At 43.1% G+C, this 18,161-nt stretch overlaps 1 protein-coding gene across 1 annotated transcript; it reads right to left on the bottom strand.

Moving 5' to 3' along the window:
• Nucleotides 1-16,072: 16,072 nt before the first annotated feature.
• LOC119820511 (60S ribosomal protein L31) lies at nt 16,073-16,505 on the bottom strand. Its single transcript, XM_038338915.1, has one exon. It carries the CDS (start codon nt 16,485-16,487, stop codon nt 16,110-16,112), a length of 378 nt encoding a protein of 125 aa, XP_038194843.1. The 5' UTR covers nt 16,488-16,505; the 3' UTR covers nt 16,073-16,109.
• Between the last annotated feature and the right edge of the window lie 1,656 nt (nt 16,506-18,161).

Here is an 18,161-nt window from a genome sequence, read left to right as displayed (position 1 = left end):
CAACCCTTATATTTTTAAATAATTTATTTTTACATGATTATGAAAACTTTACTGTAAATACCTTACTATATGTGAGAATATTTCAGGTCTCTCTTTTTTTTCTCTTTGGTGCTTTCTTTCTAACGCTAGCATCTTACTCCTCGGCCTCGGCTCTTGCCTCAATCTCCCTGGTGCTGGGATTATAGGAATGAGCCCATCATACCTGGAGGCTCGGTGTCTGGTAACATTAGACTCCTTTCGCACAGGTTTTTAAAGGATTTACAGAGCTGCTGTGTGGAAGACAGCCTCTAAACCTCTGATGCATAGCTGGGGGAAGTTGAGGATCTGATTTGTGAGACAAGGAGAATTTGGGAAGTATAGCAAATGCTGAAAGATTTTGATACAGCGGATTGCTAGTTACCACAATTTCTCTTGAAACTTTGTTTCTAGAAATGCCTCCAAAGTAGTCACGTTTATAAAATCAGGGCGTAGGACTGGCGAAAATGACTCGTGAGTGTCTGGAAGGCTGAGCGCGTGTGAGTTCTGTGCCACATGCTTCAGGAGCTTTGAAGTTTCAGACAGTCTTAGTAATCATCATTGATATGAGTCGTCTTGAACTAGTGAGCTAAGGTGGAGCAAAGATAAACAAAACAGGCTGAGGTGCATATCAAACATGCTATAAAGCCAGCTTCAAAGCCCATCACATCACCATGGACTTCTAGAAACTAGTACCAGATGGAGCAGTCCAACATGAAACTCCTGTGGTTGGAAGGAAGTGCTTTGGGGCTGAAGCTTTATATTGACAGTGTTAGGAACTCAGGACAGAAACAGGATCTGCAAGCCACTGCTGGGTCATGAGTTGACCCACCTTTGCAGAAGGGACTTTCTGTTCACTCTCCCAGGAAACCCTCCCTGAATGTGTGACATGACAGATTTGTCCTGTACCATGTCAGGAACCCCACTAAGAGTTTGCTCCTCCAGATGAGAGGAAGAGCCACTGATAACTATAAAACACTGGTAACAAATTAGCCTGGGACACAGGATGGGTAAGGGAGCTAGGACAGCACAGACTGGATTCAGAAGAGGGAAGCGCCATGAACTGTCATTTCTTACAGTGCTAACCCATCAAACAGCTTTCAAATAAGAGTACAGCAGAATGGTCAGTCATTGGTGAAGGGAGCATTGTTGGAAGTAGTAGTGGGGGCGGGGGGCATTTGGGAACTTACTGTACTGAAGACGTGAGGCCGGGAACTAGAGTCTCTCCGTTACTGTCTCCTCTGAAGGACTTATAGTGAGTTCCATCCAGTCCGCTATGCAAAGAGGTAAAAGAAAGGGAACCTAAGGTGGGGTGGACATGGTCTTCAACTGCCTTGGATGAGAGCATGAGGGGCCATGAATAAAACCCAAGGCTCTTGATAAATGGAGCCCAACCCCGAGGGCCAGAGCTCTCCAGAGTTCTCCAGATCTCTGGAGCGTGGTGTGGTGGGTCTGGGGTTGTGTGGTTCTCAGTTCTCCCTTTATTTCTTTTCCTGCCTAGAATGGGATCATTCCTTTTTGTGAGACCAGCCTGGGTCTGGGCAGGTTTCATAGTTGGTTAATCATGCAAAGTGATTCCCAATAACTAAAGTTTACATAACATTGACCCTCAGATAGCTTGCTAGGCCTCACAGGCTCTAAAGCTCCAAAAGCCTAGATTTCACCATTAGGGCAAAGGTCCCAAGTCCTGGATTGTAGAGATGATCTGTACTGATATGATGGTCACTTGGGCATTTCTGTCCCCACAGGCCACTGAGACATGCTCTTGGCCTTGGAGTTGCTGTTTACAACAGTCCACCCAGGGAAGTAAAGGCCACCTGGGAGTTAAGGCTGGCAGGGAACCTGGCCTTTTAGGAAAGAACTGCCAAAACTGCAAAGGCCAAGCAGATTTCTTGTACAACCACTAGATGGCGGTTTGGGCATTCTGTTACTATTGTTGACTCTAAACGCCTGCATCGACAATGTTGAGTTCTTTATATAGCTAAAATGTTGAAAATGTTTAGAATTTTTGAAACTTTATTAAGCATAGAAAACTATCTCCATTTTCCCATCCAACTGGAGGTTTTGAGATCATAAAACTCATTAGCTGAGAATTTGAAATTAGAACTATTAGTCTGTTGGTTTTTCAAGACAGGGTTTCTCTGTGTAACAGACCAGGCTGACCTCAGACTCACAGAGATCGCCTTGCCTCTGCCTCCAGAGTGCTGGGATTGAAGGCGTGCACCACTATGCCTGACAGAACTGCTAGTCTTAACTAGCCCCGTGAATGTGAAGGGTTGACATCTCTGAACCTCTGTGAATTCATCTGCCAAATGAGGTGATTTGACGACTAGCTAGAAGTGTGCCTCCTCAGAGTGCCGTCCATGTGATGCCTTCCAAAATGTTACTCAGGAAATGCTACCTGTCATCCAGGTATACTGTGATAGTTGCCATTTATTGAGGACCTATGGAGTGCCTGCATGGGGGCACACCCTTGAGGAGTATTTCCTATTTTAATTCCCTTTTTACAATCTGATTATTACCTTGGATGAGAGAACTGAGGCTTCAAGGAGTTACATAACCAGGTAAGATACCCGGTGACTAGCCCTGAACGCTCAGAAATTCTTGAGCATGTCCCCTCTCATCGGCTAAGGAAAACTGTAAATTTGAAGACAGTGTTGTTTTGGGGGAAAAAAGCCCACTTTGAAAATCTAAAACCCTTGATCCTGAAAGGGAAATAGATTTCTATTCTGTTTTGTTAAATATCAGATCTACATGGTTCTATCTAGACTTGTCGTGAGATGCATCTTTGTGAGGCTCTTCCAGACCCTAGCTTCCAGTTCCACACTGGAAGCCAGCAGGCTCCATGTTCTGTGGGCCTCATGGTTTCTCAATTGCAGTGTCTTTTCAAGACTGAATAGATCACACCAAGTAGTCCCCAAGGGCTTTTTCAGGCTCGGGTCTGCTGTCTATTATACAGTGGTGTGTATCTGTAATCTAATATAGAGTCTAATGTGGGGTGGGGCTTACCCAGAAGGCCTTTCTCTACCCAGAAGACCTTTCCCTACCATTTAGCAGCCAAACTAAAGAAGTACCACATAGACATTTTTTGGCCATAAGTTGGTGTATTAAATTTTCTCTCTCTGTGTGTTGAGCAGTAAATTTATAAACCTTCCAGTACCTTCTTCAAAAGAGTGACGGCAGTACCTGGTGCCTCAAACTCAGAGCACACGGAGGCACCTTTTACTAACTTTCTTGTCTATCACTAAGGTTTAGGGGAAAGCGGTAATAATATTTGTTGACGACAGAGGGCAGGACAGCATCAGTTTACAGTATAGCAGTTTCTAGTATGAGAACAATGGTTCTCGAGGATCCTAATGCTGCAACCCTTCAAATGCTATGCTCATCCCCAACCACAAAATTATCTTGATGCTACTTCATAACTATAAATTTGCTAGTGTTATGAATTGTAATGTAAATATCTGATATGCCGGATATCTGATGTGCGACCCCCAAAGGGTTCATGACCCACAGGTTGAGAACCGCTGGTACAGTCACTCACCCTTTCTGCTTTAATTATTTCACATGTAGGCTATCTCTGAAGCCATAACTACAGAATAAAGGAGCTTCCATAACCTGTTTTATACTGGGCTATACATATTAATATTCTTGAGGAACAAGTTGGTGAGGTAGAGCAATATTAGGAAAATCTGAAGCAGATTTGTAGAAAGCAAAAAGAGTCTCAAGACTTGGGGCCACCAGGATTTTCAGAGGAGACCAGCACTGTAAATTTTAAAAATAGTATAAGATTTTGTTTTCTTTTTTGAAAAAAAAAGTATCTTTTGAAAATTGTGTGCATGTATCCTCTGTATCATGATTATATTCACCCTCCCTCCAGCTCTCCCTGCACCTGATACATCTCCCTCCCCCCAACCTGGTGTTCTCATTTTAAAATAACTTACTGAGTCCAGTTAATGCTTCCCATAGCTGTGGGGTTAGCCACTGGGGCAGGGTAACCTTCCTAGGGACACCCTCCCCCAACAAAAAGTGATTCTCTGCCCAGCTGTCCCCTGGCTAGAACTAGGGCTTCAGGAGCCCCTCATACCTCCACGTTGAAATTCAAGTGTCTTGATCTTGTGCAGGTAACCACAGCTGCTGTGAGTTCATGAATGTAACAGCCATGGCAATGGAGACATCATGGATGAGCAGTCACGATCACTCATCTCAGCACTTTGAAGACTTTGCGTTTACCACTGACCACTTCAGGACAGAGCTGCACAAATCTGTCTGCTCCAGGGGCTGGAGGGCAGCAGCAGTGTGGGCATGGGCTGAGGGGGGCAGCAGCAGTGTGGGCATGGGCTGAGGATTCAGGACCCTTACCTCTCACTAGGCTGTCTTCTTTTTCTTGTTTTGTTTGTTGTTGTTTTTGTTTTTCAAGACAGGGTTTCACTGTCCTGGAACTCACTTAGTAGACCAGGCTGGCCTCAAACTCACAGAGATCCACTGCCTCTGCCTCCTAAGTGGTGGGATTGAGGGCTACACCACCACCTAACCCTGTTGTCTTTTTCGTAAAGAGCCCAACAACCCATTTTAAGCAAGCTTCAGGCTTCACAAAACTGAGTTTTGTCTGAGAATAGGCATGTGACTCTTTAACTAAAGAGGATACTTTAGCAAGGATACAACCTTGCCATCATTTATAACATTGGCAACCAAATGAATTGAGAGGAGACGGTCAATCTAGTTTTTAAAAGTAAACCAAATAAAAGGAAATAGGAAGGATAAGTAAACCAGCAAATGGTCTACTTTTTTACAAATGAGTCTGAGTAAATTCAAGTACTTACCAAATATTAACTATAGCTCAGGAAATGTCTGTCCCTTAAGGAACACAAGCCCAGTGTGGTGAAGCACACAGAGCCAGAGGGAGTGCTGGGAGTTCAAGGCCAGTCTGTTCTACGTAGTGAGTTTCTAGACCAGCCAAGGCTTTCATAGAGAGACTTTGTCTCAGGGAAGGAAGGGAGGGAGGGAGGGAGGGAGGGAGGAAGGAAGGGAGGAAGGAAGGAGACAGAGAGAAAGGGAGGGAGGGAGAATGGGGGGGAGGGAGGGAAAGAAAGAGAAAGGCAGAAAGAGAAATTATTATAATTAAGAAATTATGTTTGCTAAGACTTCGTTGAAAGATGGCTGTTTCTGAGGGCCTGACTTTATTTTATTAATCAAAAAGATTGTTGGCCAGTAATGATTTTTATTTTTCTAGTCTTTTTTGAGATTATAATATAATTACATCATTTTCCCATTCCCTTTCTTCCCTCTACACCCTCCCATGTGCCCTCCCTTACTCTATTGAATGCACTCTTTTAACTGGTATGTGTGTGGGCGGGTGTATGGTGTGTATGTGGTGTGTGTGGTATGTGTGTATGTGTGGTATGTGTGTGGTGTGTGGGTGCGGTGTGTGTGTGTATGTGTGGTGTGTGTGTGTGTGTGTGTGTGTATTCCTAACTACTACTTGCTGAAACCATATAATATTACTTGTATGTATAGGTTTTCAACAAGAGATCTTACACATTTCCAAATCCTGAATTTCTCATCATAAAACCATGCTCAGCCTTTCTTCTGGCTCCTCCGGCCTGCTTATTAGGGATGAAACTAACATTTACTTACTTAGACATGAACGATTATGCAACTGTCAAACTGGTCTTTGCTGTTGCAAATATCATATCAAGGTTGGCTTTGAGGCTAGGGAAATTTGCCAGTGTCTAGTCTACATGCAGATGTCTTCAGAACTCAAAGTGTTAGAGTCCTAGGTCTCATAGACACTCAGTGTCCTAGAGGTTGGGTATGGTTTGTCCCTTTTTATACATGTTGATATCTGGCATGGCTAGAAATCTAAGCAGTTATAAAGTTAGCTAAGAATCTACAGAGTCTCTACCCTGTCTCTGAGCATTTTCTTTCTGTGCAAAACATTGCATAGGTAATATTTTAACCAATTGCTCTACAGTCTGGAGACTGTGGATTTTGTTTGTTTGCCTCTCTGTTTGTTTGGGGGGTTGTTTTTTGGTTTTGGGGACAGGGTCTCACTTTGTAGCTCTGCCTGTCCTAGGACTCACAGAGATCCTCCTGCCCCTGCCTCCTAAGTGCTGGGATTAAAGGGTGGTATTTTAGGAAAAGCATTTATACAGTAAATCTGCTGTGTTTGGGAGTTCCCTGGGTATAGATAGGAAGTGATACAGAGGAAGTGGGAAGTACTTATGGGCGGTGGGAGCATCTGGGTTGTGGGAAAGGCTGCCCTGGGCTAAATTTGTCTTGTGATAACCTCTCAGCCCACACATCACCTGGCCTCTCCTCACTCCTCACCTACGTCCTGGAGCAGAATCTGAGAGGATGCCTTGTGTGGCCAGGTGCAAAGCCTCAGTGCTTGGATCTGGGTCACAAGGAAAGGGAAGTCACAGTACTTGAACCTCCACCTCCCTCAAAGGCATACCTGAAGTTATGGGTGTGCCACAAACAGCATTTCCTGTTTCAGATTAGCACTAAAGCAGGGCCCTTCCCTGGAACTGCCTGTCTAATTCTCTCCTTCACTGGCCACTGATCAGAAGCCTGCCTCAGAACTATGAGTCTCTTGAGTTTGGGAGATCGGGAGTTCAGGCAAGTCAAATGGAATCTACCCTGTGCTAAGCCTTACTACCACAAATTTGCTGTTTTGTTTTTTTAACCCCACAAGTCAAGAGGGCAAGCAGGTGACCTGGATTTGACCTGGATTTGGCCTATTGTGAGGCCTAAATCACAGAAGTCTCTACTTTGATGCCTCAGATTCAGTCATAAACATTTCCTACCTCTACCTCTACCTGTACCAATGTCCCAGTAAGTGTGGGGAGCATGTTTCACGAGAAAGCCGGGTGACAAATAAAGAGCATCCGTTTCCACATCTCTCCACTCACTCTTTCCTACCAGAAACTGGGGTTTTCAGGCATCCATTCTGTGGACAGTAATGTCTCTTAGGCTCTCGTCTCAATAGTCAGGTCCAGGAACTGGTTTGGCATGTATGACACATGGCAAGAAATGCCTTCTGGAAAGTATTTCCTCACTTCTAAGGGAGATGCATGGGAAGATAGCCTGCCATTCCTGTGACTGGAGCCACCACAGAATTTAGAAGCAACTGGATTCACCAATTCCTCTTGTTTTATATGCTAGCAAGCTTTTTTAATGGTTTCTCTGAGTTAGACTCTGTGTCACTTACAGGGGAGAGGGTATATACTATATCCAATCAAGGACTGACTCACCAGCGCAATGTGTAGAAAGAGCAGCCTCACCATCTTCAGAGTGGCGCAGCAGGAAGGGGCAGCTCCCTTCTTGGGCCTTCAGTATCATGATGCTTAGTGAGCACACATGAGCACTTTCCTCCCCTCAACTCCTGGGTAATTTGATAAACATATATTTTCCTCCAAAAAGGAATAATATTAAGGACAGCAGCCTATCTATACAGTTTGCTTAACTGTCCCAATTTATAAGAAACAACTTTTCTGTTTCAAGTTCTAAGTGTCTTTTCTCACTTGCTAGTCCTTTTGGCATTTTTGCGAGCAGAAGGTCGGGTGAGCATTGGTAGGGATAGCTCATGAGGACAGGTCTTGATGAAAGGCACAGCATGGTAAGTCTTTATACCTTCTCAGCTGTTGTTCAGGTGTCATCCAAACTCTCCCAAGGATTCAGGGCTCTACATCCATATATATATATATATATATATATATATATATATATATATATATATATAGAGAGAGAGAGAGAGAGAGAGAGAGAGAGAGAGAGAGAGAATATATAATTTAAAGAGTACATACATTTATTTTTTTAAAGACTATAGATATAGTCTTTAAAGTCTTAAAGAAAAAGCTGCCTGGAGGACTCTTTTAGTTTGGGGGTGTTGGGTTTGTTGTTGTTATTGTATATGATGAAGCTTCTCTATGCAGTCAAAGATCACTTTTATATATATTATCAAATGTTGCATGAATTAAATTTATTGAAAGTGAAGTTATGTTTTAGCTAAAGAAATCATACTATTTCATTATTTTTTGGTGTCCCATTATGCAGCCCCAGATGACCTTGAACTCAGAATCCTTCTGCCTCCACTTCCTGGGTGCTGGGATTACAGAATACCTCACTATGACACATTTATGAGATCCTTTAGTCTTGTTCCTTTCTATACCAACAATTTTTTTTGCTCTGTATAGAAGACAAAAAAATACTGTTTCTAATGTACCTTCTCATTTAATGTCATGCAAAGGATGTTTTTTAATAAAGATGTAGAAGATAGACTTCCCAAATTATGCCCACATAGTGCTAGACATGGTGGTACCCTCCTGTAATCTGTAATCTGAGAAACAAAGGCAGGAGGGTCAAGAGATCGGGATCATACTTGTTGACATAGAAAGTTCAAGGCTAACCTGGGTTACCTAACTCAAAAAACAAAACAGGCAACAACAAAAACAAGCACACTATTTCCACACATAGCTTCCTTTCTGATCTTACCACTGACTTGAATTTCTCTGAGCTCTATGACATTGCCCCATTGGTCTCTTTACCTTCGGCATATTGTAGAAATTCTCACAAGTTTCTCCTTCTTCTGTGAAACCTGGGGCCTTGAATGGTTACTTCCCTCCCTGCTTCACTCATATTTTTCATTAGAAGCCTAAATCTTTCTATATTCCAACCTCAAACATATGATTGGCTGGGGAAAAAATCCATGAACCTTGTATTAATTTCAATGCTCTGATAACTCAGAATGCCTAAAAAAAATAGGGGATTATCAAATCCACACACACAAAAAGTGGAGCTGAAGCTGGTGTTGGAGCCAATAATTTAGCAGATCAACGTTGTGTTCGAAGAATCTGTTGTCTTGTTTCTTTGTCCTGCTTTCTTTTCTGTCTGTTCTCGCCCTCAATCCTAGCATGGTCCCAAGTCAGCTATTATACATATCCACAACAATGGAGGCACAACATACAGGAAGAGTTCTTTCTTTTTGTGGGTTTCTTTTTTTAATATTTATTTATTTATTTATTTATTTATTTATTTATTATGTATACAATATTCTGTGTCTGTGTGTATGTCTGCAGGCCAGAAGAGGGCACCAGACCTCATTACAGATAGTTGTGAGCCATCATGTGGTTGCTGGGAATTGAACTCAGGACCTTTGGAAGAGCAGGCAATGCTCTTAAACACTGAGCCATCTCTCCAGCCCCTGTGGGTTTCTTTCAACAGAGACTATTCCCCCAGTCCTTTAGCACATGCCCTTCACATCTCAGTCAGAATCAGACCACAGTGACAATGAACTCTTTACAGGTCACTGAGACCGACATAAGGTGGTAATATTAGCAAATACATATGCATGGGATGTGCCTAAGTTAATTACTGGTAAAGGGACCAAAACACTAGGATTGGACCAGCCATGACTGACTACTTTGGTTGGATATGGATTCCAAAATGTATGAGGGAGAGATAGATGTTTGAAATAGATAGGTGTTTGAATAAAATGAGTGTTAGGAGCAAAGAAAATGTGTGTGAGAGAAGATGGCAGGGGGCGTGGATAAAGGGAAGAGCTTCTTTCCATTCATTTAGGTCTGATACATTTCATAACCCTGGGAATAGTAACTTTTCCTGGCATAGCCTTTCAGGTGTGGCTAAGCTTTGGATGTTGGGACATGACATTGTCATCTACACAGTTTATGCTCAACAATTAAACTACAAAAATAAGTCCCATAAAACCTCATCATGTTTTAAGTACGTTTATGACTTTGTGTCAAGCTGTTTGTAGCCATGGGCCAATGTGCCCACAGTCCACAGGTTGGACACTCCTGGTAGATCCTTCTGCTACCCGGGATTCGGTGTCCACTTTTCTTCAGCGTTCATGAAACCTGTGAATTTCGTTGTCACTTCTTGTTTGCTGTTTTGAGTTTTGTTTTTGGGACAAGGTAACACTCTCTAGCCCATGCTGGCTTCAAACTCACAGCAGTCCTCCTGTCTCAGCTCCTGAGTGTTGGGATTGCAGGTGTGAATCACCAGGCTTCGCTGTTTCTCTTTTCTTAGCCGCAGCAACAGCAACCGAGAAACTGCAAAATGAAATGGTGTTCCTCATGCCAGAATCGCCCGTCCGTCTGGTTATCCGCATGCCTCTCCATTCTGACTTGTTTCCCCATGGGATGTAAAAGAATTCAGTTAGCTACCTAGTGACATCATCAAGACATATGGTGTGCTGCAGAGTACCAGGTTATCTACAATGATGTCTCTAAGTCTCCTCAGTTTTCAGCGCCCGATAACTCATTGGGAAACCATTTCCACCCTTTCTAGAGCTTTCGGTGTGCCAGATGGAAGCCAAAAGGAGTCCCAGGAGTTAGCACTGCATGGTGGGGAGCCACAATTATCTTACAGCCCCAGTGAGGTACCTGGCCCTTCATCCACAGAGTCTGCAATGTTTAAAAAGGTAATAGTTCATTTTCTTTTCTTTTTTGGTTGTTCAAGACAAGAGTTTCTCTGTATAGCCCTGGTTGTCCTGGAACTCTGTAGACCAGGCTGGCCTTGAACTTGAGTTCTGCCTGTGTCCACTTCCCAAGCGTTGGGATTAAAGGTATGTGCCACCACGTCCAGCTCTAATGTTTAATTTCCAATGTATGGTTTTCAGAAGTAAGTAATTTTAGTAATTAAAGCATCTAAGATAACCCATCTTATTAAACAATACATACATATAAGGAACATTATGTACTATATATAGATACATATTATATAGTTATGCCTTTTTTTGTTTCTTTGAGATAGGGTTAGCTATGCTTATTTTATCTAACATATTATGACTTATCTAATTCAATGTGATACCAAGTATATATTATATACAGTGTATAATATACAGTATAACATAATGTATCTACATGTATGGTAATAAGTGAGTCTCACTGAATATGTTGAGTCCATGCCTTCACTGCCACCAGTCATTCTTCCTCACTGACATGGATCTTTGTCTACCTTTCTCCTGCTACTCAGGACATATTCAGAACTATAATATCAGTGTTTGGGGCCTGTGCTTCTTTCCCCTAAAGCATTAGCCTTCTTCCTGTGGTTAGATGGTCAACATGGTTATTAGTAGCTTTTTTCTTTTTCTTTCTTTTTTTAAAATTTTTAAATTTTTATTTTTATTTATTCATCCATTTATTTTTGAGACAGCATCTTACTATGTAGCCCTGGCTGGTTTGGAACTCACAAGAACTTCCTGCCTCTGCCTCCTGAGCGCTGGGATTCAAGACATAGCCACATCTCCCAGGCAGTATTTGCTAGCTGGTGTTTTCACAGAACATTCTCTATACTTGGGATACACAAGGCCCTGCTTCCAATCTCTGATTTAATTATATTTCTTAAAAGAAAGATTTTCCTGAGGTGGGAAATGCAGATATGTATTCTTGCTAACTGTGTTCACTTATATGTATGAAGACACTCTCGGTAATGTCTGCATCTGCACTATAGGAGATTGGATCGATGCCCTCAGTGACAGTGAGGGCTAGGTTGCTGCCAGGCCCCAGAAGAGGCAGAATACATCTTTTCCTTATAAATTATAATATCGTGAGGGTGCATAAAATAAATAACTCTGTGGTGGAAGAAATCTCTCCAAATGCAAAAGACATTTGCTTCATTAACTATATATTGAATGGAAACTACTTGGAGAAAGCCAAGTATGGTGGCTCATGCCTGGAATCCCAGCATTTGGGAGCTGAAGACAGAAGGCTGTCAGGTTCAAGAATACCCTGGGTTATAAAGCAAGGTTGGAAGAGTTCTGGATATTGATCATATATCAGTCTGAATGTTCTAGGGACTGTCTACTGACTCTTAAAATAATTCAGATGGTCAATTGTTCTATATTGTGAATTTTAGTGTAAAAACAAAAACGGGGTTCACTGGGAGAGCATGTGTTTGGGATACAGAAGGTCATGGTTCAATCTGTAACACCTCAAACAAAGCAAAAAAGTTATTGCTTAGTGATGTTAAGTTGTAGAAAAAAAGCATGATGAGATTACAAGAACATGCTTTGTATTTCATCAGAATATAGCAAAAATAGATAGGGAAAAATCGATGCAGAATAATTTTAATATAAGGAAACAAACTAAATAAAAGCAGTATCATTATTACTACAGAATCAGAGTACTTTCTAACTCAGAACAGCATTTCATTTCAAATGTGGAAATGAAAAGTCAAATTTAAATGGATAAACTTTCTACACTTTATGCCTACTTTCAAATTGATTTCTCACTTTCTTCTGTCTGTATAAATTGTTTATTTATAAAGTTATTTATAGGTATGGGTGAAAAGTGTGGTCATTGACCTTAGCTAGAGTTTCAAGTATTATTAAACTATGCCCTTTATCATTTAGGATGAAAATATCTCTGTAAATACAATTTAAGTTCAGCTTCTTATGGTTGCTGAAGTCCAGGAGATGATTCGTGGCAGCATTCAGAATAAGGCAAAAGAGGGGCTGGAGAGACGACTCAGAGGCTGAGGTCACCGGCTGCTCTCATCAAAGACCTGGGTTTAGATCTCAGCACCCACTAGGTGGCTCACCACCGCCAGTGACTCGAATTCTCGTCGACCCAGTGCCCCCTTCTGGCCTCCATGCACAGCAGGAGCTGTTGTGGTACACATTCATACATCCAGGCACTCGTACACATAAAATAAAAATAATTACTTTTTAAAAAAGCAATTAGAACAAAAGATGGATTCCCTGGGGAGGAACAGTGATGGCTCTCCCTGCTTGCCATGCATTGCCATCTGCAACTCCATTGTCTCTTCACAGCAAGGACTTGGTTCCTGGGCCCCTGCTCACACCCCCAGGCGACAGCCAAGAAACTCCAAGTCCTGAGCCTTACCCAGGGGAGACCCAGAGGCCATGGGAAGGGAGAAGAGACAGGGAAGGTGGAAAGGTCAGAGCTTAAAGCCCCTGCCAAGTGAACAGGGAACCCAGTGTTGACAGAACAGGTAGAAGGAAAGAAGCAGGAAACAGTTCAGGCCACACTGTCCCCAGTTGTCACCTAGAATGGGGTCATCCAGGTACAACCTCTGTTCTACACTGTGTGATGCTCTTCCCCAGGAATGATCAAAGTACTGTAGGAATAGCTGACTTTGAGGTCCACTGCTCCCTCCTTCTCTCCCTTTGTTGCCCTGTTCTCCTGTCTACCCCTCCAGCATCTCTCCACCTCCTTTTTGTTCTTACTCCTGAGTCCGGACTCTCATAATCTTTCTCATTCTCTTATTTATCACCGTAAGGCTGGAAACAAGAGGAGGGTATAATATCCTTTCTCATCACTGATGTGCATTTCTAATGTCCATGTGATGTGTGTGCATGTGTGTGCACATGATTGCCTGATGGAAAATTTCCTTGATTCACTCTCCATTTTATTCACTGAAACAGGGTATCTCAGTTAAAGCCAGAGCTCACTGACTTGGCAAGTCTGGCTAGACAGACTAGACAAAGGGAGTCTCAGCCTTCCCTGTGCTGCTGGAATTACAGGTGTCCAGCCATATCTATCCAGCATTCACATGGGCCCTGAAGACCCATGTCTAGTCCTCATGTCTGCTCAGCAAGTGCTGTCTGCCCCTCATTCCTGCCCACCAATGTGCATTTGACTTCACCTCTCTTGAGACGATGGCTGAGAGGGTCAACTGGACCTGTATCTCAGAGATGCCAGATCACCCAGCAGGACCATCACTTTGGATGGAATTAAGTTGATTCGACTTAAATGTAGTCACCACCGCCAGTGACTCAAATTCTCGTCAACCCAATGCCCTCTTCTGGCCTCCATGCACACCAGGAACTGTTGTCGTACATGTTCATACATCCAGGCACTCATACACATGAAATAAAAAGAATTACTTTTTTAAAAAGCAATTAGAACAAAACAAATGTAGTGTGGCTCAGACCCAGGGTGTCTCTCAGTGGCAGAGCAATTGTCTGGCATGAATAAGACCCTAGGGTCAATCTCTAAGGGAAAAATGGGAAATTCTTTCTGTTTCACCCATAATAAATGCCCTGTACTGTTCCTGCTTCCCAAACGGTTCATTTTCCCCTTTGTGCTACCAGTGCCTTAAGCGCACTCTGAATTCAGCCTATACTGGACTGTCAGTGAGTCCTCTCACTAGACCAGGAGACTCCAAGGGCCTCTTATGGTTTCTAGTGATTGCCAACTTGACAGGATCTAGAATGGCCCTGGTGCTTGTGAAGGACTCTCTAGATTAGGTCAGATGAGGTGGGAAGACTCCCCTTAACTGCAGTGTGACCGGCACCTCAATCCCTGCCACCATGACTTCCTGACAAGGCGGACTGTAAGCAAGTTAACTCCCTGCCCATTAAGCTGCTTCTGTCAGGTGCTTTGTGCCAACAGTGTGTAAAGTGCGGAACACAGGGTCACGTCAGTCCTGCATGACTGGAAACAGTCAGTTCACAGTGGAAAGCAATGCTGTCTTGTGGGCAGTATTTCAGTGCCAGGTTGAACCTTGTTTTTGTTTAAGCTCTTACAGAAGACCAAGAAATCTCACTGAATACATGTGTGTACAAATAAGCCATGTGTGCGCCTCAGAAACAGCCCCACCCTTTCCTCCACTCTCACACTGTACAGTGGCCCGGCTCCCTGGGGAAATAGAGCCCAGTGGCTGGACATCTATATCCCTGTCTCTCAGCCTGATAGCACAGCCTTTCCCTGCACAGGGGCGCTCACCAGTTGTGGGTCAGAGGCTGTTGCTTTGGCACCCATAGATGGCTTTCAAACAGTGGGGTTCCCTGTGTCGGTTGTTTTCCTCCAAAAACCTAAATCATCTGATCTAGTGAGCAGGGAGGGAGAGAGAGAGAGAGAGAGAGAGAGAGAGAGAGAGAGAGAGAGAGAGAGAGAGAGAGAGAGAGGATTGATTATTTATGTCTTGCCAGCCTTCCATTTGAAGATGCCAGGGTCACCAGGACGTAACAGGAAAGCTCAGTAAAGGATTTGTTTTCTTTCCTTCCCAAGTACATGCTGTCTCTTCCTTTGAAGTAGCCGCTGAGGGTGTCATTTATTTACATATGTATAAATAAACACATAAATATATGTAAGCCAGTCCATTTCCTGTACTGCCAAACTAGAAGGCTTTGTCTGTGAGAGGGGGTGGTGTTTACTTTTTTCAACAACGTGGTAACATATTTATCACTTCTCTTCTCAATATTGTATTTTCGTGTGGCCAAAGAAATGTCCAAGTGTAGTGAAATATACAAAACAGAGGCTTAAGGCTCTCCCTACCTTGACAGGTGACTGGCCTAGCTTGTGTCCCTTACTACTCATGACGTGAGCAGTTGGTCCAGCGTGGGCTGTTTTTAACAGAAAGTTCAAGCAGCACACACGATTCTCCAACTCATGTGTTCTTTTCTTGTCTGTTCCCAATAGTGTCACCTGTAGTCCAGTCCGGCCTGCAACTTGTTCCATAGCTTGAATATGACCTTGACAGCTTGTTTTTCCTTAACTAAGAAACCTTGGTTATCCTCTTTCCCGGTCACTTTAGAACAGCAGTCTCCTTTGTGATAAGTCGTATTCTTCATACGTAATATGATGGATAGAATAGTATAGTTCTTCTGTGTTCTACCTTTTACCTTTTTGTCTTGTTTTGGGTTGCCTTGTTTTTGTTAGTTACTTCTATGATCTAAATTCTCTTAGAAGTGGAATTGATAAATTAAAAGCTTTTGTGTTTCAGAATTTATTCTCAGACTGGCCATATAAAGGGATTTCAGCTTACACCCCAGTAGTGAATGAGTCTGTTTCTTCCCTCTTCTACGATGTGTATAACCAATCTTTTTAAATCTTGCCAGTCTGTTGACATCGGTTATTTAAATTTGCAATTCTTCAATTAATTAAATGGGGTTGAAAGTCAGAAATGGTGGCTCACCTTGTAATCCTAGTACTTGGGAGGCTGAGGCAAGAGGACTGTCATGAGATCCAGGCCAACCTGGCTGCAGAATAAGACAGTCTCTAAAAAGAAAAAGAATGATATTGCGACTTTTAAAAAAAATGTTTTTGATGATTTATATTTTTTTTTTTTTTTTTGCAGTTCTCCAACTTTATTTGAGATTCAGTAGGTTAGTTCTCATCCACATTGACTGTCTGTAGATTTTTGAATGTGGTAACAGGCACGTAAGTTACCAATGTGTAGAGTTTGTTTGGTGAGTCCTCATCCTCATTACGTTTTCTGGACAAACGTACCCGGATACGGTATGGAACATTCCTTATTCCTTTGGCCCAGACGGCTTTATTGAGCCTGGTATCAATCCGCACATCTGGTGTCCCCATCTCCTTCATGGCAAATTTCCGGATTTCTTTGAGTGCCCTAGGAGCACGCTTCTTGAAGCCCACGCCATGGATGCGCTTGTGAATGTTGATGGTGTATTCTCGGGTCACCACCTCGTTGATGGCAGAACGGCCCTTCTTCTTCTCGCCACCCTTCTTTGCGGGAGCCATTCTGCCGGGCCCAAGCTGGAAAGGCGATGATTTATATTTTTGTAACGAATTCTCTTTTCCTATTCTTTCTTTGGAGTTTTACTGGTTTGCTTATATGGAGAGACACTGTGACAATCCATGATGTTTAGCTCTAACAAGAATTTTTGTTATTTTCTTTTCTTGAAACAGGTTTTCTCCATGTAGCTATTCCTGGCTGTCCAGGAACTTGCTATTAGACCAGACTAGCCTCACAGATCCACTTGCCTCTGCCCCTGGAATACTGGGATTAAAGGCATGTGCCACCACATCCAGCCCTGATAAAAAAAATTATATGAAATATTTTTATTTTTGTGACATCATTTCTTTCCCCTTTCTTTCCTTCTCTTCCTTGCCCTCTCCCTGCTCCCTCTCTCTTCTCCCCTCTGCATCCTTAGAGGGACTGTTGGGGGCCAATGGCAAAGAGGCACAGGACTTGGCGTGGAAGCTGAAGAGCCACAGTGTCCTTGGCTCTACGCATTCTCCCTCTCTTGGTTTAAGTTCATTTCTTGCATATGACACAAAAGGTTTCCAAGACTTAAAACTTGGGATCTGAAAACACTTAAGTGGGGCTCTCTGGGCTGCCACAACCAGCTTCAGGGGAGACAGGCCTTCTTTTGGGAACATCGGGTGGTGACTGTCCTGGCCAGCATACCTGCTGTAAAGAATCACCAGTGGTCCAAAACCACAGGGACAATGCAAAGCTCGGCACAGTGGTAATTACTGTTATTGTTCTGACATCCTGAAATGTCAGGCTGAATTCCTACCAGCAAATGCAATATGGGAGAAAATTAAAGCTGTGGTGACATCATGCCTGCAATAAAGAGGCGTCCTGGCCTGTGATGCTCACTTGTTTTCCTGAGGCCACCAAGACAGGATCTCTCATTTGGAGAGATGGCACTGTTGAGCCTGGGCTTCTTTTGAGTGGATACAGGGTCTCTGCTAATCTCAGCAGAGTGTTTTGGCCAGAAAAAGTCCCTCTTTGGGCTAGAGAGCAGAGGCCCCCGTGTGCCCTCACCCGGCAGCATATGTGGCTGGGGCCCTGCCTTCAATTCTGCAGCACTTACTGTTCCCTCTTGGAGAAAATCTGAAAAAGGCTTATCCACTCCAGCACCTCAATGGGGGGCCGGAATTGCTGTGGCTGTGGCTGTGGCTGTGGCAGGTGTAATGGCTGTGCTAACAATCGTAGCAGGAGTGTAGACTCTCGAAACAGGGGCCTTGACTCCCGGAATAGATGTGAAAATTCCAGAAACAGGTACTATGATCGGGATCTTGAGGTGAGTCCTTACTGAGAGTCTTCTGTAGCCTTGGCTTTCTTGTTTTGTTTACAATATCTCTTTAAAAGTGTTCAAACGTGAAGCCTGTGAGTGGGAGCCAGCATTTATTCCTGGTGTGGCTCGCTAAACATTTTAGTCTTCCATCTGTCAGTATCCCAATCAGTACAATATGCATTCTTCTCTCTCTTCTCCGCTCCTCTCTTCCCCTTGCCTTGTGTTAATTTTTCTTCTAATTGGCTATAGTTTAGTTAGTAAATGCCATGAAAGCTTATTGCTGCAGGATTTTGTTCTCTGAGACTCAGCCCTGTCTATGTGAAGCTTTTCAGAACCTTGTGTTGTAAAAATACATATAAAACTTGCTTCCTATTTTCTCTAAAACTGT

The sequence above is a fragment of the Arvicola amphibius genome, chromosome 8, assembly GCF_903992535.2.
Source record: "Arvicola amphibius chromosome 8, mArvAmp1.2, whole genome shotgun sequence".
NCBI lineage: Eukaryota > Metazoa > Chordata > Mammalia > Rodentia > Cricetidae > Arvicola > Arvicola amphibius.
The sequence above is the reverse complement of the archived record's forward strand: the minus strand, read 5'-3'. Positions and strand labels throughout refer to the sequence as shown.

Bases quoted from the DNA above. Each gene is read 5' to 3' on its own strand.
- LOC119820511 (XM_038338915.1), bottom strand. From the start codon at position 16,487: ATGGCTCCCGCAAAGAAGGGTGGCGAGAAGAAGAAGGGCCGTTCTGCC.